This window comes from Pezoporus wallicus, unplaced genomic scaffold (genome assembly GCF_028554395.1).
Source record: "Pezoporus wallicus isolate ANWC-B61680 ecotype Strahan unplaced genomic scaffold, APGP_CSIRO_Pwel_v1 contig_4131, whole genome shotgun sequence".
Lineage (NCBI taxonomy): Eukaryota > Metazoa > Chordata > Aves > Psittaciformes > Psittacidae > Pezoporus > Pezoporus wallicus.
This window is the reverse complement of record NW_026641950.1, coordinates 3,591,963-3,617,904: the sequence shown is the minus strand read 5'-3', so window position 1 is coordinate 3,617,904 and position 25,942 is coordinate 3,591,963. Positions and strand designations below refer to the sequence as shown.

Here is a 25,942-nt window from a genome sequence, read left to right as displayed (position 1 = left end):
CAGCCTAGGAAAAAGACTAGGAAAAAAATCGCAAGCCGCTGAAAATGGAGAGGAAGGTGATGGCTTGGTCTAATTTAGCAGAATATAAACCGAGACCACTCATTAAAAACCACACAAAGGAGCAAACTCTACATCCTCCCATCTTCCAGGATCTATGGCATCTTCACCGGGATGTCAGAGGTTGCCTTTCTTCTTCACCCTGCCTGATCAGACTATCCAAATGTTGCATGTTGCAGCACCAATTCCCTAACACCTCCTGCTCCCCGGTTGTGGAGTTAGTCTGGGATTACACGTCTGGACAAGACAGGAAAATCCACTCCACTTCAAAAGACAAGTCAGCTTACCCAATAGTTTCTGTGCAGGGTACACAATGACAAAGGGAGCAGGCTAACCATAAAGAATAAGGAAGGGATGTAGTGCACAGCTGAAGCCGAGAAGCTCAGTAGGCTTCCTTCCTCCCCTTGAGGAAATCTTCCAGGAGCCCATCATCTTTAATTCCTTTTAAAATGTAGTCTTTTGTCAGTACTTATGAACTTCGTCACAGGGGTAATTAATTTAATTAATATTTCTCTTTGTTGTCCAAAGTTTCTTTAATGTTGTCTGTGGACGGTACACACAGTAACATGGCTTCTTTAAGAGCAGGGGTTTTTTTCTATTTACAGTCATCAGCTTTTCTGCTTTAGATAGTTAAACGAGATCCACTTGCCAAGCTTCAGACACTACTTTCTGCATAGCTCATTATCAAATTTTCCACCAAATGCTTTTTAATGACCTCAAGTCTCACTGGTATTGTTAAAGCTTTGCGCTACTCAGATAAAGCATTTCCATACAAACTCTTACCATTTAAAATGGTTGAAGATAGATTAACACCAAAGAATTCCCTGACCAAACATTTAATTCCTATTCTTTTTTTAGAAATTTATATCATGGCCAGTTCAGACAACAGTTCTATTCTTTCCTTCATAATTCTGCAATTTATGACAAATTGTAGCTGGTTCATTCAATTCTCTCATCTCCTCTCCCACATTTGCATGGTCCTCATGGCTCTATGACATTAAAATCTGCTTAAAGTCCAGCAGTATATTTCTGAGAATCTACATATGATTGTTAAATTTCACTTAGTATCATGCAGTTTATATGACTGTGTTCCAGGTTTGCATCAAAATGGTGTAGATAAGGGTGTAGAAAATCAGATTTACTAAGATATTGACAAAACTTCAGATGGTTAAAGAGAAGTTAACTGGCCTTAGTAAATAAGCAAGCAAACTTGAAGATTGTTTGGAGGACAAGGAGATAAGACATCTTAAAGGAGTCAGACGTACAGATGATGAGCAGTGCAGTGATGGAGATTTCACAGGCAACACAAAATGACATGAGAATTTTTGAGTGTTTTTTCCAAACTAAGTTTTCAGAGAGCATCTGTAAAAGGTAGCATGCACAAAGCATCTCATTTATTGTACATTATCAGCTCAAGCACACAAGTTAATACACTTTAACTGTACTCCATGTCCCAATGGTGACAGACAGAAGAGCCACATCTACTTTTTTAATGTGCAAATGTGCTTTGTTTATACATATATATTTGATTTCTCTAATATGTTAAAAGTGTTTAGGACATCGTGGCTTTGCTCTGGTTTATCTTAAAATATTAACTACAGTATTGCATCTCAAACCTGCATTTGTATGCGACTAGTGCCCCTTCCCAACATTCTTGTTCAGAAGCCTTCAAGCTTGTGGCACAGTATGTTTTCTATAATCCCATTTCTTTTTTAATCACATGCAACCCCTTTTTTGTATTCTATTGATGTTAAGAAGAATGAATGCAGCCCTTGCGCTGTTAAAAACAAAAAGCTTCTTACTTCCAGGAATGCATTGGCAAGACTCCACAAGAGCAAGATTTAACTTTTGAGCATGGCAGTGGGCATATAAGGCTAATGGGTGGTCCTTACCCCCTTCCAAAAAAAAAAGGAAAAAGAAAACCCCCTAAAATCCATTCAATAGTACATTATCTTAAACCTTATGTCTGATTATATTCTTGCAAAATTCTTAATGTTTGAGTCACAGTACGTAAGAAAATATGGAAGTACTGTTTGGCTTTAACAAATATTCATTTAGATCTTTATTTAATCCATATGAATTTGCTTATGTGTGAGGGTGTCTTGTGATTCATCGACCAAACCTGAAGTTCATTTGTGTTGCCTGTATGTGAGGAGGGATTCACAGAATCGTGTTATAGAATGAATCACTCTATAATTTAAGTCAGTCAGACTATAGCTGAAGAAGGAATTTTTATTATAATAATTTTTTTCAAAGGATCTAAATCCAGATCAGTTATACTAAAAGTGTTTTTCGCTAATTTTCCAGACTAAATAGCAAACAGCAAACCTTCCAAATACAGGGGGGTTTGTAGCCTTTTTTCTGTATCAATAAACCTTGTTTTGTTCCACCTTGTGAATGATGTCACCCCTTTATTTAGATGACTTGATATGCTGCTACACTTGCACTGTAGTCCAAGAGCAGCTATGGGAATAACATTGTTCTGTAGCTACTTTCCCATTTCAAAACCTCTTAAAGCTGTTATCCATCTGCATTTCGCTCATCGTGTGTGAAACATCTACACAGAAAACAGTAAGCTCTCTGTTTCCTACAGCTATATTCCAATCTACAACCCAATTTATACTCGAGGAGAATTAACCCCTCCTTTTATTTTCTTTTTTTCTGTTTTTTAAAGGTTGTTTGGGGGGGGGGAGATTTTTTAATTTTTTTTATTTTTTTTTTTAAATCATAAGCTGTGAAGACCAAATTGGTGTCATAGCTTGAAAGAACTCCCTATCTCTACCTCCTAAATGTCTCGGTGGAGAACTCTACCTTTTATTAAAATTACTGACCTGGGTTGTGATAACTCTGTTACCTGAAGATTGGTAAAATTATCAGCATTGAAGATACCACTTTCTAAGGAAGAAAATACATTAAAAGTTTTAGGGTTTTATTCCAGTTCAAATTATGTCCATTCTCATGCTCATTTCTCATGATTCATAAAAAGGCTCTTAGCTTTGTTTGAGAGACCCAAGGCAAGGGAGAACATTTTGACAAACGCAATGCCTCAACAGCATGGCAGGTTTCCCTCACAACATAAACTACATTTAATTTGCTTTGTAACAAAATAGATTTTTATCTTGAGCTACAGTCACTCCTATTTGGAGTTCTCTTTTAAGATCTTCTGACGATGTGTTAAAACACTGTGTCAGAAATAGAATAGGAGAGTTCAAAGAGAAGAACTATTTCTGTGCAGAGTAACAGCCTAGTGACAGTAAGAGAAAACCAGCTACACAGGACATTAAACACCAGCTTGAACTAAGTGCCAGTTACTAGCAAAAGAATAAGGCCATACTGACAGAGAACGAAGGAACCAGAAGCTGCTTGTAGTATCCTCCTATTATTACATTCTAGAATTTGGGTCCTGATTTTCTCATACAGGAAAGGGAACTACAAAGGGAATGAGTAAATTGGAGCTAAACTAAGTCCTATGACAAATATCTCATCTGGGGAAAACAGTTGGTTTAGTCCATTCTTTTCACAAGTCACTGTACTTCCATATTTAGCCCATTTGGAGGAAGCTATCGAAGCTGTTGAAGAGATATGCTGCTGCACTATACCCTACTGCAGGTGCTCTCAGTGGGCATACAGAATTAAACTGACACTCCTCTAAAGCTTAACCAACTTACACACAGTCACAGACCTGTTCTTTCTAATTCTCAAATAAGTGAGCCCAAATGATGTAGGGCAAGAAAATGTAATCCTATTAGCAGGAGGTTCTAAAACTTACACACAATTTTAAGGAGAAGCAGGTTAGGACTTCAGTAAGAATACTGGTCCTTTCCAAGTGAGACCCCCAAAAATTAAGCCAAATTAAATTCAGGCTAGTACTGAGGAACTCATTCAGATGTTTAAATAAATCCCTCTCAGAAGAGCCCCAACATAGCTAAGGAAGTAAGAAACCTTCTGGATGAGATATCACAGAAGGTAAATTAACTGGAGAGTAATCAGAGCAGACCATTTAAAACAAAAAAACAATCAGGTGAATGAACTAGATTAACTAGATTATGGAAGAATAAAATTAAACTTTTTGTCTGAACCAAGAAGCAAATTTCCTAACATTTGGAACTCTGCCAATCAAATTTCAAGTGAGAGTCATCTTCCTACAGACAGCCAAAATACCTTCAGCAAACCTGATTCAGTAACCTGATTTGACAAGCACTATTATCTACAGAACACCCACTGACATTAATAGCCCCATTCATTTCAAATCCCTTTTACAGAACAAAAAATTGGATAAAATTAAGAGGAAAGACACCTGTTTAATTATTAACAAAAGTATGCATAATCATAGAATCATAGCATCAACTAGGTTGGAAAAGATCTTTAAGATCATCAAATCTAACCAGTACCCCAGGACTGCCAAGACCATGACTAAACCATATCACAGAGGGCCTCATCTACGTGGTTTTTGAACATTTCCAAGGGATGGTGATTCCACCACTTCCCTGGGAAGAATGTTCCAATACTTGATTACCCTCTATGTGAAGAAATTCTTCCTAATATCCAGTCTAATAACAACAATCAATAACAACATAGAATCAAAGAATAGTTAGGGTTGGAAAGGACCTTAAGATCATCTAGTTCCAACCCACCCTGCCATGGGCAGGGACACCTCACACTAAACCATGAAACCCAAGGCTCTGTCCAACCTGGCCTTGAACACCACCAGGGATGGAGCATTCACAGCTTCCTTGGACAACCCATTCCAGTGCCTCACCACCCTCACAGGAAAGAATTTCCTCCTTACATCCAATCTAAACTTCCCCCGTTTAACTCGTTACCCCTTATCCTATCACTACTGCCCCTAACGCAGAGTCCCTCCCCAGCATCCTTATAGCCCCCCTTCAGATACTGGAAGGCTGCTATGAGGTCTCCATGCAGCTTTCTCTTCTCCACGCTGAACAGCCCCGACTTTCACAGCCTGTCTTCATAAGAGAGGTGCTCCAGTGCCCTGATCATCCTCGGGGCCCTCCTCTGGACTTGTCCAAACAGTTCCATGTCCTTTTTATGTTGAGGACACCAGAACTGCACACAATACTCCAGGTGAGGTCTCACAAGAGCAGAGCAGAGGGGCAGGATCACCTCCTTCGACCTGCTGGTCACACTCCTTTTGATGCAGCCCAGGATACGGTTGGCTTTCTGGGCTGCAAGCACACAATGAAGCCGGCTCATGTTCAGTTTCTCATCAACCAGCACCCCAGAGTCTTTCTCTGCAGGGCTGCTCTGAATCTTTTCTCTGCCCAACCTGTAGCTGTGCCTGGGATTGCTCCCACCCAGGTGTAGGACCTTGCACTTGGCATGGTTAAACTTCATAAGGTTGGCATCAGCCCACCTCACAAGCATGTCAAGGTCCCTCTGGATGGCATTCCTTCCCTCCAGGGTATCAACCAAACTACACAGCCTGGTGTCATTGGCAAACTTGCTGAGGGTGCACTCAATCCTACTGTCCATGTCACCAACGTAGATGTTGAACAAGACCAGTCCCAACACCGATCCCTGAGGGACACCACTAGTTACTGGTCTCCAGCCGGACATTAAGCCATTGACCACAACTCTGTGTGCAGCCATCCAGCCAGCTCTTTATCCACTCAGTGCTCCACCTATCAAATTGATGTCTCTCCAATTTAGAGACAAGGATGTTGTGTGGGACAGTGTCGAACGCTTTGCACAAATCCACGTAGATGACGTCAGCTGCTCTACCCCTGTCCATCAGTTCCATAGCCCCATCATAGAAGGCCAGCAAATTGGTCAGGCAGGATACTTATACTAGTTTCTTTTTCAACTGTATTTAAATGTGCCTCAAATCAAATCCCCTATTACTGATACATAAAGTATACAGTGCACAATACTACTTAGAATATATAAAATCATAAAAGTATCACTTCTAAACCAAATAAATATACTAATAGGTTCTGTATTATGACCTTATAATAAATATTAGGCTTTGCCATAGGAATACAGATAACTGCCAACACTTAGGAATTTTCACAGAGATGACCCAAATACTCAAGCTGTGATCTTATAGCACAGTAATTTCAATGGCTGTGTCACTGAGTAACAGAAAATTGAATTGTTATTGGATCCAAACAGGAAAAAAAAATATCTTTGCGTCCTTGAAGCCACTTACTTCATGCAACTCTCCCTACCCATTACTTCAGCTGCTGCAGGAAGGCATCTGACAAACCCACTGAGGAGGCATCTATCAAAAGAGAGCTAACTGTACTAATAACTCTGTGGAAAGGTGTCCTCAGACTCAGTAAGAAGGAAGGAATGCTCTAAAAAAGTAGGTAGACCTTCATCATCTTGAAGAATAAATGCTAGTTTCCTCACTACTGAATACAACAGCGATACCCATTTCTCTCCTTTGACTTCCCTTGCCACCAGTGAGATGGTATATTTTTTTAATTCCTCCAAAGTTTAAAGAAACAAACTGCAACAAGAGTGAAAAGATCCACAGTCAAGCAGGTATCATCCAATTCCTCACCAACTTTATTACACAGGGTAGGGAATGAAGGTATATAGGTGAAATAAACCATTGCTTTGCATTCTCTGATCAGTGACAAAAGGGGATTTAATGAGATCTTTCTCTCACAACTCATATTTTAGACTGCAGAGTCAAACAGTATAGCCAGTCAAAGGACAATAACAATAACCAAGGTTGCCAGGTTTGGCTCAAGATCTGAGCCGTTTATTCCCTGCTGTGCAGGACTGAGAGAATATATAGTGTCTTGGCACCTGCTGTTAGCGGCTACTTTAGGGAATTTAAAATTTAATTAACCTTCATAGTAATCCATACAGGATTTTACATAAATTCAAAAAGACCATGTAGAAAACTTAACATTTCTATTTTCCTTACCTTTCTACTTGTTAATCCACGGACAACTGATAATAGTTAAAAAAAAAGAAGCTGCCACACTTTAATGTAGCTAGTTGCTTGGAAACATTTTACAACATTTTTACAATATTTTGCAAGCAATTTGTTTGTAGAGAATTGGGAAGAATCCCACGACTAGAATGTCTGCTCTTTTTTTAAAGTATAAGGCCACACTGCGGACAGCAAAACTCTCTAGAATACATGGCCATCCAGGCACTCCTGCTCTGATAGCACTATGAGCTGAAGTTCCTTGAGGCTCCACAACCCTGCAAAAGAGATGCTATTGCATGGGTGACTCAGTATGCTTGTAGTTATGCTCCCAGAGCATCAAAAAAAAGTTTTGAAGCCCCTCTTCCTATAGAAGTGCCTTTTTAAAAGCAGTAATTTACAAGCAAAATGGGAAAGAAGTAGAAACGTAGGGTGGCATATGGCCAAACTTTTGACTTAATTTCACCACAGGTTGCTTTTTATTTACAAGCCGCTAATCCCCTCTCAAACTACACAATAGAGCAGCCATTGGCAAAGGCAGGCAGATAAAATTGGCATGCCTCTGTATTGTTCTTGCTAATCTGAACCATTAACAGAAGGGTGAGAAGGCTAGTTTTGTCATTTAAACAGGCTTAAATCCTTTCCCCAAATGAGCTTTTGTCTACACAGAAGAATGCATCTAGGAAATTTAAGGGGTTTCCGTTAGTGTTGCATTCTCAAGTTGACTTGGCTACCGGAATACCAACCTGTATATTTGTCCGTCATACTGTATATGCAAGAATTACTTCCAGCTGTCAAAACCAAAAAGGGGTTCAACCCGATTATTTCTCAGAGGTGAAACAGGATGAGATTATAAAGTGCTAAGAAGCAACTATTTGAAATCCTGAACTGCACCTGTGCAACTAAATCTCCATTTATACAGGTGCTTTTCAAATTGGATTTGAACCATTAAATTCCTCGATTCATCCCCTGCAAAACCACAGAAGCTCAAATAACTAATGAAATTCAGAGACAGAAAGGCTTAAAATAGTTTCAAGCTGTGAAGTAAGGCCTAAGACTAACTATGTTCTTTGATTCATTGTTGAGGTGACATATCAAGCATAAACATAAGTTGCACAACCCAAATGCTAGAGGTCATAGGGTAGCCAGTAGCTAAGTAATTATTTTTTCTTTAGCCCAAGAGAGGTCATCACCTGGCCCACACGCTCAACACATAGCTGAAAACCTGGGGAAAAGAATGCACTGGTTAGCATGATCTGGTTTTGTTTTGCTTTTTACCTGGCACATCTTGCGCAGATATTCAACGTGACCTTTGCTTGAGGCTCAGCTGTATAAGCGCTTCGAGTTTGATTGAATTTGCTCCCGGAAGACATCACACTTGTTACTCCTTCCATTCTTAGATCATCAAGATCCTCTGCAACAAGACAGAATGACTGGATGAACACACCATTACATTTTGTAGCAATAAAGGCGCTTCACCTGTAGAATCCCTGAAGAATGGAGCAACTCAAAAATCAGGAATAAACCACACAGTTACTTGTATAATAACACGAAAAGACATTTAAGGGGTTTTTTATTTATATATATTTTTACCGTCTTACAAGGGTTTCCTTGTGAAATATTCACTGTCATTTCCACTTCAAACAGTGCTGTGTATTTTTTCAATCGTTATTTCTCTGATCCATTTATTAAAAACTTGTCAACAAGAGATTCTGTTCAATAGCTCCATTTGATGTAGGGCATATCGAAGGCATATCAAAGAGAAAAATCACCTTTTTTGAGTGTATGCTCCTCCTCTGATTTTTGTCATTATTCATTCACTTAGCAATGAAAAAATATTGGTAAAATAAAAGTGCTCTCACACCCAGAGAATGTAAAATGGATACACACATCACATTGAAAGAAACCATAAGATCCGTACTTATACCCACCATATTGCTGTAATATTTGGGCAACTCAATACTAACTGCATTTTCTGCTACTTTGAAATCATTCTCACTTTGCAGGAAGACAGCTCAAGCTCTCAGATTTTTCTGTCCAAGATGACACTGGAATAGTGTACCTCAGTCTGTTATCCAGATAATGGATACTTATGAATTTTCATATATTTATGTTTACAAAAGAAACCTGATGGTAAAGGATCTGAGTGGAACAGAAAGTGCATAATGGCAGACTTTAAATCCCAACACCAGATGGGGAGAAGTCACAGAGAATTTACAGATTAGAAGAGGCAATGTTCAATTACAATTTAAAATACACAAGTAGTCATTACAGATACATAGTGGAACACCAGGCTTATTTCATACACAAAAGAGTGAGATACAAGTCCCTGAATAACTACTTGAAATATTTCTGGTTATCCTCTATAGTTCATAGGCACTACTTTTACTGCTGTGCTTCAAACTCCAGATTGTATGGTCAGATTGTCAGCATTACGCCATGTTAAAAACACTTTCTGGGAACGTTTACCCATTTTACTAAGCAACATTCAAGAACAGCAAGGTTACAGTTCAATTCAAATGATTTTTTTTGTGACTAAGTCCTTGAACTAGATTGTTTTATCAGTTATATTTTATTTTAAAGAAACTCTCCTTCCTCCTAAAATTCATTGTCTCGGTGATATTAAATTGACAGTTCTGAAGTTTCTGGCATCAAACTACACCATTTCCACACCTTTCTCTTTAAATTTAATCTATGTTTAATATACAAATTGATTCAAAGGACTTGGAAGGCTGTATAATAAAGAATTATGAAATTAATCATCTATGAGTCATTTCAGAAAGGTATTACATATTCAGAACACATTATGTATTAAAATAAATACAGTTTAATTGTGCTTTAAAGAGGTGTGAAAAGTTCCATATTTCTTAACAGATGTAAACCACTGGATGGATTACAGTTTAAATGAAATTGAAGCATATGCCTCAGGGTTTGGGATTTTTTTTTCCCTAAACAGATGTGATTTCTTTAAATGAGGTTTTCAGCAGTTCTCTGCTTGATTAACTTTTGGCTCTCTGATGACTATGACTGTTTTAGTAGAGCAATGACATAGGCTGCCTTGTATCATAGCTTTTATATTTGAATCTGTCTATCAAAAACATGGCCTTCTAAAATTTTTAGTCAACATTTTTCTCTCAAGAGAAAACAAAGTGAAACTTTGTGCAAGAAGCTTGTATGTCAGAGGTCATAGCTAACAGACAAGTAGACAGAATATTATGCAGTATTGATTTATTCTCACATACTTTTAGACCAGTAACATTAATGTTCATGCAAAAATGCAGATTTAAAAAACCCCAAACTACATCATATAAAATTGTTATTTTTTTTCCAAGGAATTTTCAGTGGTCACATTCAGCAATGGATGTAATTTGTCCATGGCAAGCTACAAAAAGCTGTTAATATTCCAGCTAGACAGAGAAGTATAACCCTATAACCAAATCTGAAGAATAATTGCAGCATTCGATTTCATTCGGATTACTGCACTTCTGCCTCAGTAGAGAATGATTTCAGTCTCTTCTGGATGCCTGAAATTTATAGTGCAGGTACTGCATTTTTTTTCTCACTAAAGCAACTGGCCTTTGAGAATCTGCCTTGTTCCCAATACCCATAACTGTGGATGGGAGTTTTTGAGTTGTGATCAAGTTTACATGTCATCTGGCGATCTTTCTGATTGACCACACTCACTGTCAAAGGCCCTTAATTAAAAAAAACCAACAATAAATCATAAAGTAATTTTAGAACTAAACTCATTGTGTGTGCATATTGTTCAACAATTGAGGCATGATTTGCAGAAGAATATTTGTTCATAAATAAGGACATTATTAAAATGAATACAAAGAATGAGTGCAATAATGCATTTTAACTATCAAAACCATAAAATAAAATAAAGGTTTCCAAAGGTTCAGATGGTTCTATGTAAAATCAGAAAAAAAGCAGTTTTAGCAAAAAAAAAGGCTTCATGAGAAGTCAATTCAGTTACAGTGTCTGAAACACTGGATCTTTGAATTATTTGCTAGAGCAACAAGCGATGATACAGCTGAACAGTTCAGTGATTTTATTGAGCAGAAATGAGGTAATTCACTGAAAAAAGAGAGAAAGAAAAGCCAAGTTGAGGTCTGTTTATGTGATGGATGACAAGAATACTGTGAAACTTCTCAAATCCTTAGAAAATTGTTACCTGTCTTTGTAGAGTGATAGACTGGCAGTTCACGTAAATGAAACAATCTCACTTGTGCTAATAAAAGTTTGTTATTTTAATGCATCACTGTGTACTGTATTCCTTTGATTTAAGCTTAATTCTCTGCTCTTCCCTACATGAATAAGGTGCGTGAAGACCCTACCTTGGTCCTAATGTAATTTGCATTAAGTACGTTCTGTGTAGTAAAAAACCTACCTACTTACAAAGAAAACCCAACCTCCATTTTTTCTCAAATCAGCAATTCACCAAAACAAATTCACACAGCTGCAATCTTCATGCATTGCCATAACAACAATACATAAAAATACTTAAAAGTGAGATAAAGATCACAAGTGTAGCATACCATAGCTCAGAACCAGATGTTTTCTGTATTAATGATAATGCTGCACTAAGCTAAATTCTTTGTGATTTTTTTTATAGACAATTTTCATCATAAAGGGGAAAAAGGGTATCTATTTCAGCTAAACAAAAACATAGCCCAGTAACAAGATAACGTTTATAAATAGGATGTTAGTAATTATGTACTTCCTTTCTTTTGGGGGTAGAAGGACTGGGGAAAGGGAAAGGGGCACTAACGGCAAGAGTTCTAGAAACTGTGCAAGATTGTTTAACGTCTTGGGTTGACAGCCTGTGGAATAATCTTATAAACATCTCCTACAGGACTCACACACACCATTCACTTTAAGGACAGAGGTCTTCTTACGCAAAATTCATATTAAATGCAGTGAAAATGCAGTTGTACAGAAGGCTGAAGTAATCAGGTTATGTGCTACATTGTTTGTTATGATCCAGTCACTTTTGCCCCCTTCCTCCATTATAAAACAGGAGTAATTCAAGAAGTATAAGGTGCAAAGCTGGAAAAAGTCCTGGTTCATCTTTAGAGAGGGTATGACAGCTCAGAGTTTGCTCAGTCTAATGCTCAGAAAAGCCCTAAATGTTTTCACATGAGAGAAAAAATTCAGACAATGAATTCTTTCTGTTCTTGCAGGCAACCAGTCAATTCTGATGCACCAGTAAAATAATGCCTCTTTCTTCGAAGCCATCAATTTCTTAAGGCAGTATTTTTGCATCATGATAGACATTGATATAGACACTGATGCATTCCATATACATAGCATTGATTTGTCAGGGATCGTTGACTGAAGCACAGATTCCAAATACATTCAATTGCTCTCATTAAAAATAAAACAAGATAACCCCCAAAAACCCCAAACAGACAAAAAAATTACTCATCCCCCCCCCCCAAAACAACAGAATCCCCCTATTGCCAATAGCAGTTCTGTTTGAATTCCAGGAATTTACGCTGCTTTATATGCCACAGTTCTATGTTTCTTATTACGTTAATAAATGCTTTCCATTTCAGGTAAATTTTCTTACCAATATCAAGAGAGTCCAATAAAACCCCAAAAGAACAGTTGGAAAAAAGCAGGAATTAAACTTCCAGACAAAGAACAATTTATCTAGAACACCTGATGCTCCATTCCCCAAAATTATGTTTAATCATTTACTTCAACACAAACAAAACTGGAGTTATCTTCTGCAATACACTTGCTACAGGACATCTTGCTTTGTTTCTTTTTATTCATCTATGACTTCAACATGATGGAGTAGGCAATGCTGTTAGTCTGGTACATATTTTCTCATACGTTTTCCTATCAAGGTCTTCAAATACTGGCATCTAACCGATTCAGACCCATACCATAGGCTGTTGATGCAAATATCATCCTAAGTAAATCCATCCAGAGACTCTCATTCCTTAGAGCAATTTTAGAAATCTGGACCCAATGCTCTGAGGACATCTTACTTTATAAGCATCTCAAGTTGACAGTAAATTCCCTAAATATTTGTCCTTACAGTGATGGATGTATGCAAAAACCAATTGAAACATGATGCTGCAAAGTCTTTGAGTTTGCAATTCCACTTCTACCTGTGTCATTCGTCAGAGCCAATCTAGCAGAATCCCATCCCACAGCCAAAAACACAAACCAACCTGAGATTACAGAAAGCAGGCTTGTTTGAAGGTACTGAAATATACCATGAAACACTGATTGGAGTTTTCGCTTTTAATCAGCAACAGAGAGAGTAATATGTCTTCAGTTCCTCCATATTCTTATTTTAAGCTGGGACTGGAATTAACACACAAAGTATCCTTTTGTAATGAAGTTGTTCTAGTTTCATTTGAACACACTTCCGAAACTTGGACAACTGCCCTAAGCACTGGCCCACAAGGCTCCTACGTATTCTCCCTTTTTCCACTAGGTGGAATATTTGTTTATCATATAAAACAAATTACTTGCAGGCAAGACAGATGTATCAGACATAGGGGATTAAGAGTCTCGCTTAAGATGCAGTGTCTGGACTTCAGATCCTTATTCCAAATCAGACAGTTGGAAGTTTATAAAGCAAGCCTTGGATATACTAACTGCCCAAAGCACTGACTGAAAGCAATATTGCAGTCTTATTTTATTTAAATGAGAAAATCCATTACCACAGTTGAAAAGAGCTGGCATCATACCCTCTTATCATTCCCTACTGGTAATTCTAGGCCAAATGATATAATATCACCAAACAGAATCCTATCATCATAGAATGATTTTCATTGGAAGTGACCTGAAAGACCAGATGGCTCCAACTGCCTGCCATGGGTAGGGACACCTTCCATTAGACCAGGTTACTCAAAGCCCCGTCCAACATGGCCTTGAACACTGCCAGGGATGGGGCAGCCGCAGCTTCTCTGGGCAACCTGTGCCAGTGCCTCATCACCCTCACAGTGAAGAACTTCTCACTTATATCTAATCTAAACCTACCCTCTTTCAGTTTACAGCCATTACTACATACCGTTACTACATAACTACACCCTCTGACTACATAACCACTGTTGCTCCACATCAGCAGTAACTTCAAACACATTGGTCTGCACTTTCAACTAGGCAGTTTCATTCAGCACTAAAGAATTATTTCAAACACTTTATTTTTACAATAACACGAATCTACTATTGAATGGAGCACATCAATTAACTCTACATTTCCAATAAAATATCATTTAGAGTATTTCACTTGTTACATCACATTCTATAATGCATTACTGCAACTGCCACAACTGCACAAAAGTACTTCCACTATAATAATAATACAGAACCACAAAAAGGCCATAATGAGAAAAACCATAAACCAATCACAAATTCTGGACTTCAGAAGGCAAAAGGAATGTCTTTTAATGTTTTTCCTTGGCAAGCTTTCTTTTTTTTGCACTTCAGCTTTAAGTAAAATAACTTTAAAAATTAAAAGCAAATTTGGATCAATATTTCTAATCAGTGCTAATTCTGATGGTTATTACTTATGCAACCACTACATTTAATGGCATATGCAATTCAGACCTCGGTCCAACTCTGCATTCTTAAAGAGAAAAACCAAAAAGAGATTTGTCATAATAATAGAAAAAGCCTTGTTTAAGTCACTCAGGTTTTTTTTCAATCATATCAAAAATATCAAAGCATTAGAAAGGAATGCATATCCAAAAGGTTTCATTTTGTTTTTAATTTCAGGTTGGATTTCTATTTTCTATCAAAAAGGAGCCAGCCATAATATTTTTCAAGCATATTTGGTTAATGCAGTACAGATGTTCCTTAAAATATATGTCCAAAATTCTGAATGCAACATTACTGTTGTTTATGTTTTTCTTTATTAAATCTAGTTCAAATTAAACTGATAATTTGCATGCTGTTTTTATGAAGTTTTATAAGAACAAGGTGAAATGAATAATAATTCATAAATTCAGCGGTACACATTACTAAAACTAAAGCAACTACAGTGAATTTCAGAGAAGATATTAAATTGTTCAGCTTTGTATGAATTTGCACTGGGGGCCACATTCATATTTCTTTGCATCCACCTAATTTACTGTACCAGCCCCTTACCAAGAGGCCAATGGAAATTCATACACTTTTTATTGAAATGAAAGTTGAGGCAAAGCATAAAAATTACAAACTATCTTATGCCGAACATTTCCACTAACACTGAACCTTCCAATAGCTTTCTTCTGAAATATTATTATTACAAGCATTTCTGGAATGCCAGTTACTAGAGCATCTGTGTGCCCTATTCTGTAAACCTACCTAGATCAAGGATTCCTGCAGTGGAAACATCTCTATGTCTCTCTTCCCCCAACTTTTTTTTTTTCTTTTTTTTTTCTTTTTAATTATCAAATTTTAAAAGTAGTCAAACACTTTACTGTCCTTCAGAGAATCATCTACATGGAAAGAAAAACACACTAAGTCAGAAGCAAGATGCTTGAACAGCTGAAATTTTCTACTAAGAAACTAGTGCATCTTTCATTTAAAAAAAAATAATGCTTTTCAGTCAAGCACTATACCCAAATGCAACCAGCTGCAGCCCACGCTGGTGTGTTAGCAAAGTTCTAGTTAACTGAGGGACTCATATATGAATGATGTCAGACTGGACAATCTCTAAACTCTGTGGGCACAGCTACATTTAGCAAAGGGTGTGTTGCATGTGAATATTCATCGTAAGCTCTAGGTGTGACTAGACTGAGACAGAAACGTATCAGTAAATCTATGATAATTGCAAAAACTCTTAGATTATATAGCTGGTAGAAACAAACTGCGGATCTTTGTTATTGCTCTTCAAACTTGTGCCTAGTTGCAAAGGGATAACTGCCCTCCTTGTCACCTCTGCTAACTGTGAATCAAAGATAAGAATGAGTACAAGATGGCATCTAACAACTGAAGCTCTGCCGTTTCTTCCAGTTCCATCCCACTACCAGCTTGCACGTACTCTTCTTTGTCCTGAGACAAGACCATCTGTTTTGTATCACTGTCACTATTTTGGCCAGACACTGGGACATCTGGAAGACTGCACTGTCTACACTTAGAGCAGCAGACACTGAGCTGGATACCATCAACATACCAATGGCATCACCACTGACAGTACATGCTCTTCCTCACTTATTCATTAAGTTCATACCACTGATGTCTTTTGAGAGTTGGTAGAACAGATTTTTAAAATATAATTTTATACCTCCAGCTGGGTTAAGCAGATAAACTAGCAGGTGTGTCAAAAATATCCCCCACACCCAAAAGATTAGCCAGGCAAAAAAACTCTAAACAACTCAGTTTTCCAGTAATGTTTTTATTGAAGAGAAATCAATGCTTTTCAAACAAACTTTTGGTTACTGAAAAAACTCTGTAGTTAGGGTGTTGTATAGGTGCTGCTTATTCTCTTAAGATTGTTTTCTGTAACCTATCAGTCCTGCGCACTATCAGGTTATGTTTGCTCATGCTTTTGGTTTGGGCAGGAGAAAATTAGAAGGTTTTTGTTTTGCCACATTGCTCGTGCAAGCATATTGCAATTCAAGACAGAGAGCTGGCTGAATTGGAAAATAATGTAGTGGTACATGTAATACATGTGGTTGCTACACTTTCACTGAGTATTGCAGGACTAGTTTATTGCCTATATAATAAATCAAGCATTGAAGCATGATAATTCATGTAATGTTAGCTCACACTTACTATCTTATATATCATAAAGGTACATTTGCTTTTACTTAGCACTATATCTTCTGGGTATGAATTAGTACCACATTTCTCCAGAAGATCTCATTTCAGAACTATAAAACCATCTTATAAACAAATCAGAGAATTTTACCTGACATTTCTGCTTTGCAAGACATACTAAGGTTAATCATGACTCCACTGAACTCAACTGGAATTTGCCATTGACTCCACAGACTGAAAATTTATGTAAAATATGTTAAGTTTCTCTCTTTGGGGTTTTAGCTCCTTAACATGAGAGCTATGAAACTCCAATGGACCTTGAGAGGTGCTTAACTTGAGCCAGTGACTCAATTCCCCATATGTAAAGATGAGGTAACTCCTCTTACCATCCTCTGTGGAGTACAAGAACTGCGGACAAACCATTCAACACAATTCTATTGAGAGGGAGGCAGAAGTCCTAGACTGTAACGCCAGTTTTACATCAGATAGCAAATGTTCCTTAAAGAATCATAAAAAAACAAGGATGAAGGAAACTCAGAACCTTAGGAAGCACAATTGTCATATGCTGGAAGGAGGCAGCAAGAAAAAGTACACCTTATCACAAAAGGTTAATTACTAATTTGGGATGTTTTCCTTCTCAGAAAGAACCATCTTTACTAAATTTCTAGAGTGCAAGCAGTTTGACAGACAACGTAAAAAATGAAATGAGGTCAAACTTGCAGTACAAACCATATGAACAGGAGGAACAAAGAAAATGAGAAAAATTAAGAACTCTAAAGTGAAAGCATCTTCAACAATACCCAGCAGAAGACTATTTCAAGGAAAAAGAAAACAGGTAACATTGTACTAAGAGGAAAGTTAGGTCAACGCAAAAAGGCCAATTGTTCATGATTTTCAGTCTTTGGGCACACTAGCCAAGCTCACTGTCCCTAAAACGTTATCAGCTCAGGTGGTGGATGAATGAGTGCTAACCAGCAGCTGCTAAGGGTGCAGTTCTGTAAGACAGTAGCTTGTTCCCAGTGAGAAGGACCCACTTCTTTCCATCCTCTTACCCCTTTCTACTGTTCCTAGTGATATCAGTGCTTGATTCTTATCTGACCCTGATGTGAGCTCATTCAGGAGAAAAAAAATGTTAATTGCTGGAATCTTCCTGACCTGGCTTAGTGAGCTGCACTGGCACACTAAGGAGTCATACAAGCATTAAAATTGGTTTAAAGGAAACAACAGGAGCATACAGCTCCACTTGAAGGAACAGAGGAGGAAGCAGGTCCAGTTTATTTAATGAAAGAAATCTGTCATATTCAGTTAGACTTAGCTCATCTCCCATAGCCATACCCTAAAGGGGTAAAATCATTAGATATTTAAGCAACCCTAAGAACTCATCATATGAACATGCTTCTACAGGACTAAAGAGCCAGAAGAAAAAATAAAGATGTTCATCAAAATATCAGAAATAAAAGAAAGCAAGACATATTATTTACATTGATGGAAGGATACCCCATCTGCACCCCTACTGCTTCTAAGGACCATAAAACTTAGTGTAATTTTGCTTTTATCAAGAAACAAGAATCAAAGGTTTTCAAAACTGGTACTACATCAGAGTATTCAAGTACGTATTCAGGAAAGCATCCCTAATACAATATCAAAATATGATTCTTAGTAGTATGTGTTAGAGCATTAAAGATATGATTTTGGACTTTGTTTTTGAATTTATTACATTTGGCAGTAATCTCTGCCTTTCAGGTTTTTTTAACTGAGTAATGCCAAGCTGATATAATCTAGTGTGACTGAACTTGTAAATAAGCTTGAACTTGAGAAGCAGGTTAAGACGTCTTGCTACCAACACAATGTCTTTACTTCTTACACCTTTTCTTCATCTGTTTTAGAATTCCTGCAATATGGAATTACTGATGAATACATGAATTAAATGAATTCTGATATTATGATGTGGTTGTATAAAGATTTTTTTAAAGCGAATGAAGATTGAATGGATGTTTCTTGCTGTACCAACAGATGAAAGAAAAGCTGAAGTTGCAGCTACTTTGAAAGTTATCACAAGTGAAAGAGGTCATTGATGTGCTCACAGAAATTTTCAAAATACATTATTTATCAGTTTCACTATCATGGATACAAATATTATTCTGAAACTAATGTACAGATACATTTGCTTGTCCATAAACTGACATCATCTTAATTCAACTGCATTCCTCCAAATGCAACACCCCTTCAGTTTCCTAAATACAAGAAACAGTTTGTAGCATCTGATAATGCTTCAGCAGATCCACAGAAATACCTCTTTTTTAGCTCCAAAATGGCATTTTAAATAATCTCTGTACACTCAAAGTTCCCTTTCACATGAGCACCCAAAAAAAGTCCTGAGCAAGAAACTCTCCCAGCTGTCACGAACTTACTCTTCCCCATCACTTGAGCAGCTTAGTTTGCAGACATTTTCATTAAGCACCCTGAGTAAATACCCATAGCAGCTAACTTTCACACCAGTGAAAGTCTCCCATCTGTTTAATGTTCTGTTTCAGGTATCACCTACTTGTGAAAAAATTATCTATGTGAAGATTCAATACAATGTGAAATACTGCCAAATTATTTTTCACTTACAAGTTAGAAATTATGTTCAATATAAACAAACCGAACCAGTATAACTGAAACAAATTCTAAAGAACAGGCTATCAGAAACACAATTCCCAAGGCACTGGTGGTATAATTACAATGTTTATAGACTCTGGAAGTTTCAACAGAAGAGCTTTGATTCCTTAAGCAAATACATTATTCAAGTATTTTCAACAATGCTTTTGAACACACCAATAGACAAACAATACTCAAAGATGAATAAATAACTACTGCTCAGCACCTTAACAATATTTTGTCTCTAGTAACTAGACTTACATTTAGAGTAAATTTCACAAAACAAGTACTGTTTTTATCAGGTCCTTCTGTCAGTATTCATAAAAAAATGCAGTGACAAAGCCAAATTATTTGTGACTGATATGACCCAGTTGCTATCCATTTCCTGAAAAAAAAACAAAACAAAACAAACAAAAACCCAGGAAAATTAGTTGCTCTCAGAAATACTCAAATATGTCAAAAGCCAATTACCCAAGTAAGTGGGAAGAACAATTGATAAAATCCTCTGCAAAGATACATTTCCCCATGCAGCCAAATAGAGAAATAGGTCTGCAAACTATTGTCAGACACCTTGCCAAGACTCCTCTATGCCAAACATTACTTAGAGTACTTTTGCAGCTAGGTGATAGTGATTGAATAAATAAATCTGTGACATTCTGAGGAATCATTTCTCCACAGCCGTTAGGGCCTATATATACCTATATATAGCCTATGGCTATATATACCCTGACTGAGAGTCAGAAATAGAAATGAAATGACCAGTTCTTTTGTATGTGTAAAAATGACAACCATTCAGTCAGCTTCTGAGTATTGTAAATACAATGTAGACCAATTCATATATCAAGAAAAAAAATCTGACTTTGATGTACTGGAGTAATCTTTTAGAGATGTGGCAGGTGAGCAAGAGATAAAAATTCTGCAAATAAGCATCAATTAGGAATTACTGTACTCTCTCTGGGTAGGTGAGAAATGAGGACTCTTGTCCAAAGTTCAGCGTTTGAAAAAGTTCAGTTACATGTTCAGTTACAGGCACTTATAATATAACAGGGAACGACCACGAGGAATAGTAACTTCTCTGTCAGGAACATGCAGAACATGCACCCATCTATATACTCAGGATGAAAACAGCTGATTTGCCTTCAGGTGCTCAGAAACCTACAAAAAATAGGAGGAATTTTTCCACATAAAAACTAAAATGTGCACATGACAAGTATGGCTTATCTTCTCAGTCTTGAAGCTTTATGTTCTCAGTTGAGTCTAGTTTGGCAAAAGATCATGCATAAGAACGAAATTAGTTATCCTTCATTTGCATTTTTCATAAATAATAAATTGTGATTTGTAATATATATATATTGATTATAAATAGTAATAAATATGGTTTTATATAATACAAATATTACTTTTTACAGCCTACTGGCCAGTAATTCTCTGACCAATCTTGAAGCTGAAATTTCACACCAAAAGCAACCTGAAGGAAGACTAAGAAAGGATTACATGCAACATTACTTTGGTACTTCAATGTCACCATTTATAGTTTCAAAAAAAAGGAAAATTTAATAGTCAATAAAATTTAAAATTTCTGCAATAATGTGGGAATGTTTGGGATTAAAAAGAAAGTATGTTCTTTACCTTTGTTGGAAAGGACAAATATGTGACTATCACTTTTTTATTATGAACTATGCCTTTAAGAACAATTTTGTATTCTTATCGTTTCATTTACAACATCTTTCAAGTCTTTATTCTCATCATATTGAAAAGAAAACAATCCCTTTATAACTTCTGGTTTTAATAAAATAAAGGGAGAAACCTTTTTGAAGCCACAATTGGATTTGTCTCTCTTTGCATCTGGCTAAAAATCAAAACTGAAAAATCCTATTATTTACATATTTGTTTATATTTAATTATTCCCAGGACTGTAAACTTTCTCTGTAGAGAATTAAAAACAATGTAATTACTATAATTCTTTTCATTTCCATTTTATTTCTTGATTATTTTATACTTCAAAGATACACCATTTCTTTACAGAGAAAAAATTTGGGCTACATCAATGTTACCCAGGAAACAGTAAGCCAATACATGCAGGCTTTTTGTGTTCAAAACTCCTCCTTCTGTCACAAAGGCACATTATAATCTCATCTGCTCAGTTCAGGAAAGTATAAACTTTACGCATTTAACATCACATCCATCCATACATATCCTATTAAATTTTAATTTCTTTTTCAGCTGCTCAATATTTCAACATTTTGCTAACCATTTTCATTCTCATTTTTATATATTCTTTCAAAGGTGACTCACCATCTCTCTTCCCATGATCATACTCCCCCCAACCCCCCCAAGCAAAACCTTGGCTTTATATGCATCAGTGGCCTAACTCATATTTCACTGTACTGAAGCCAGGACTTAACTCTTTTAAGTGTGCTTCCTGTGCAGCTTACTGTTCCAAGAGAGTGATGATTTAAGGAGCAGTTTCACAATCATTTTAAGCTAAACTAAGTGTGTGCTGCCACTGAAAGAGTCAGAACTGCCTGTCTCCCATGTCAGCTAATAGTTTCTGTCCTGACACCAGCGGTACTTGTGCGGCCCACCAAGAGCTGGGTCAAGGAGCTCATCTGTCTGAAGGTTCTCTCTTTTGCTGTTGTTTTGTTGATTTTTAGCCCAGCTCAGACCCACTTTTTCACATTTTCTTTGAGGTTTCTTGCTCAGAGAGGGACTGTTTTAAATAAGCAATCATGAGAGACAATTTTGAAATACAGATCTGTATTTTTTCAAATCAGTGTCTGTTGATAAAGAATCATAGAATGGTTTGGGTTGGAAAGGACCTTAAAAATCACACAGTTCCACACCCCTGTCATGGCAGGAACACTTTCCAGGTTGTTCAAAGCTTCATAGAAACTGGCCTTGAACACCTCCAGGGATGGGTCATCCATAACTAATCTGGGCAACCCATTCCGGTGTCTCGCCACCCTCACAGTAAAGAAATTTTTCCTTATATCTAATCTAAAACTACACTCTTTCAGTTTAAAGCCATTCACCCTTGTCCTTGTAAAAAGTCCCTCTCTGGCTTTCTTGTAGGCCCCCTTTAGGTACTGGAAGGTTGCTAGAACTCCCTAGAGCCTTCTCCTCTGCAGTCTGAACATCCTCAACTCTCTCGGCTTGTCTTCATATAAAAAAAAAAATAAATCAGGGTTGTGGCTGATTATTGAAGTTAAAATAGAGGAAAACATATGGAAGCATCTTCATAGAAAGTAGTAATACATCACCGTGAAATATATTTTTTATTTTCCTTGGAATGTGATGCTGAAATCCTGTAGGCTACAGTTTGAGGAAATATTCAGGAGTTATTAGAAATCAGTTTTAGGAGTTATTTTAAACATCTCTTGTTTTGCGTTTTGTTTATGCAAAAAATATTGCATAAATTATCTTGAGGTCATTGCAGTAATAGGTAAGTACAGAGACAACACACAGAAATTGACAAAACTTTAACAACCCCAAAGAAAATGGTTGAAAGATGAATTTGCTCCAAAAATAGATATTAAACTTAAACCAACACTCTTTCTGACTACAGGGAAAACAAATATAGAAAGCGTAACAAGGAAAGGATTCAGAATACAGACTTACAGACAACGGATTCCAATGTTAAATCATACTTAATGTAACTGTGCAGACTTCAAATAATTTAATAAGGTAACTCATGTCCTTATATTTAAAACTAGCATCCTTTCTCTTCCTTGCCCCTTCTTTGTCCATGGAAACACTTTTTTTCTTTTAATATTTGGCATTTTGGTGTATGTTTACTGTTTACTGACTGGACTTGATGATCCTAAAGGTCTTTTCCTACCTAGTTGATTCTATGATTCTATTTGTACCTCTCTCACCCCTCTTTAGTCCTTACTAATTCAGAAAACGATCTAGCAGCTATTTATGACAATGAACAGACATCCTTCAGCTGAAATGCTCCTTTAGGTTCTTTGCATTTATTTATTTTCTAGCATTCTTATTGTTTGATGTTACAAACTGATGATTACTCATTTCCCTTCTCATTAATTCTTCTGATTTTTAATTTCTTGTACCCTAAATTCTTTTCAGTCTCAACAGACCCCCACTCTACCACCCTTTGCAGTATAGCCTTTGCTACATTAGTAGTCAGAATGTCCTACATATAATAATACTTTCTGCAAGTATATTCACATACAAAGAACTGTGTCTTCATGAATGCTATGTCACTAAAGAAAATGCAAGAACAGGAGCTGGTAGCACTAGTTTTGATGTCAGCAGGTGCAGTGCAGACACTATAGCAATGTAAGCTAGCACTGAACTTGCAAACTGAAGGTACCACAGTAATCCTGTGAATCATAGCAATGTCTAATGAGCTCCTTGGTCTGCTCAAAATTGCTAGATAACATTACAAAAGCTGGCACTGCCAGTGGGGTCTGACTTGGACTGTTTGAAATTATCCTTTGCAGGGCAGTCACAGCATTTATTGCTGTATTTGTTATTTTACCCAATGAAAGTTCTCTCGTGTAATTCGTTAAGACAGCACTCAAAGAAGACAAATGGGATACTGGAAATTGGTGGACTGAAGAGCTATTTAGAGATGCTTTTATTTATTTTTTTATTTTCAGTCTCTCTCCTCTCATTTTTATCAAGGCTTACCAAATCTAATTTTGAGTTCTGCAAGAATTGCAAGAGTTACCTTTCTGAAAAAGCTTTTTAATTTGCTACAAAGGATTTTTTACTTCACTCTATTCTTTCTTCTCCATGTTTATCCTTTATCCTCTATTTTGCTTTTAGCAATTACAACCATTAGAAAAAAACAATTCCATTTCAATTTAATTTTACAAAACACAACACTCTCAGAATCTCTTCACATTCAAAACACTGTTAGAAAGAATGGCTGGCCATTTAAGCCTTTTAATATATGTTGAATCAACTGTTTTCAAGTAACAACAGGTAACAAAGTTTGGATTTTGCCACGTTATTTGCTGTTTGTCATATTACTTACTGCTTGCAGCATTTTAAAGAACACTTCTCTTGTGATCTTTACATTTAGTGTTGCACTTGATATCATGTTCAGTGGTAAGAGCATGCATCTTGCAATAAAATTAAAATGCTGCCTGGTCATGAAAAGAAACACAAGCAAAAAAAAAAAAAATAAAATCTGTAAGCAGCACGTGTCATTAATCTTGATTTCTAAGGATTTGTGTTACATCCCAATAAACCCTTCACAATAATTTCACTTGTTCCCCTCCATATTTCTTACAGTATCCTCTCCCTAGTAACTCTGCCCATCTTCCTTCTTTTCCTTTCCTTCATTAACTCAAACAGCTTGTCCCGAATTGCTTGAGCAAGTCAGCAGATGCTTTGCTTGATGCAGAGCCATAATACTGATCCATCTGCAACAGTACGTCTTTAGTTTGTACTGAAGCTTCAGGGTGGTACTAATGAGATTGTCTTCTATCCAGACACTATGTTTCAGGAAATAGGAAGAAATTTTATGTATTAAATGACTGTCAAATTCTGCTGAAATTTGGCAGTAAAATTACTAGGAGTAGAACCCAAAGACAGATGGGCACACCTTAGAAATCACCTAAGTGTACAGAAAACCAGCTTCAGGGGAAAGCAGGGGCTGAAAACTTTGGGTGCAAAATGGCATAGAGGGGAGGTTGCTAAGGGGTTACATGACACTAAGCTCATGGCTTTGCAAGTATGTTACTGTGAACATTTACACCAGTTAAATACACACTGGATAAAACAGGTATCAGTAGTTGCAGTTTTATAAGCTTTGCCCTTGAAATACGAAATGTATGATGTCTCTGGCAGTCTTACCCTGTGTGATGTTACTATCAGCTGAAATGATCTTCCCCTCCTCTGACACACATTGCTGCTCTTCTAGGCAGAAACAGGCTTTCCTAATGCACTGGGCTGAAAACAGCAGTGATTCACAAGCTGATTTAAGAGCAGATCAGATGCCTCTGCCCTGAGGGCTTCCATATCTATTAAAGGTGCAGGGTGAGGCAGATGGCCAAGGGTGGCAACACCTTCAGCCAACAATCTCCTGCTGCAAGTCTGTCAGAAGCCAAACAAGAATCAATTTATACTCACTAATGATTTTGCATGCCCTTTTTCATTCCTTCTCTAAACTGATATGTATAGAAGTCTTCAACTTCTGTCTGTCTCCAGGCATTTCCCTCTCACATATTCCAAACTCCTTCCCTTCTGCTGTATCCACTCCGAGATGAGGGTGCCAAGAATAGAAAGCCTTTACACCAAACTGGGATAGCTCACTGGGTACACACAGGGACAACAGAAAGAGACTTGAAAGAAGTTGAGCAAAATACGCAGCGCAGACAAGGTTACACATTGACTTAATAGCATGGGTCAAAGGTACCTGGCTCCTCTTATGGTCACAGCTGTTACAGACAACCATTCGTGGTAATTTAGTAGTCTGAAAATTGTAGCAGTAGTTCAAATCATACTCTCTCATATGTTCCCTGGCATTTCTCAACCACAAAATGAATCTCCTGTCATGCTTCTCATTTTTAGACAATGCTTCACTTGTTTTCAGTCTTGACCAACCTGGACATTTTTGTGTAACATTATAAATATCACTCCACTTTATCACCTACCTCC

At 37.0% G+C, this 25,942-nt stretch overlaps 1 protein-coding gene across 7 annotated transcripts in view; it reads right to left on the bottom strand.

Moving 5' to 3' along the window:
• CUNH8orf34 (chromosome unknown C8orf34 homolog) overlaps positions 1 to 25,942 on the bottom strand; it is a 161,451-nt gene that overhangs the window by 49,754 nt on the left and 85,755 nt on the right. For all 7 annotated transcript variants that reach the window (XM_057426125.1, XM_057426127.1, XM_057426120.1 and 4 more), the window contains one exon: positions 8,240 to 8,375. In XM_057426125.1, the coding sequence (XP_057282108.1) occupies positions 8,240 to 8,375 (136 nt within the window). The remainder of the gene's footprint in view (positions 1 to 8,239; positions 8,376 to 25,942) is intronic.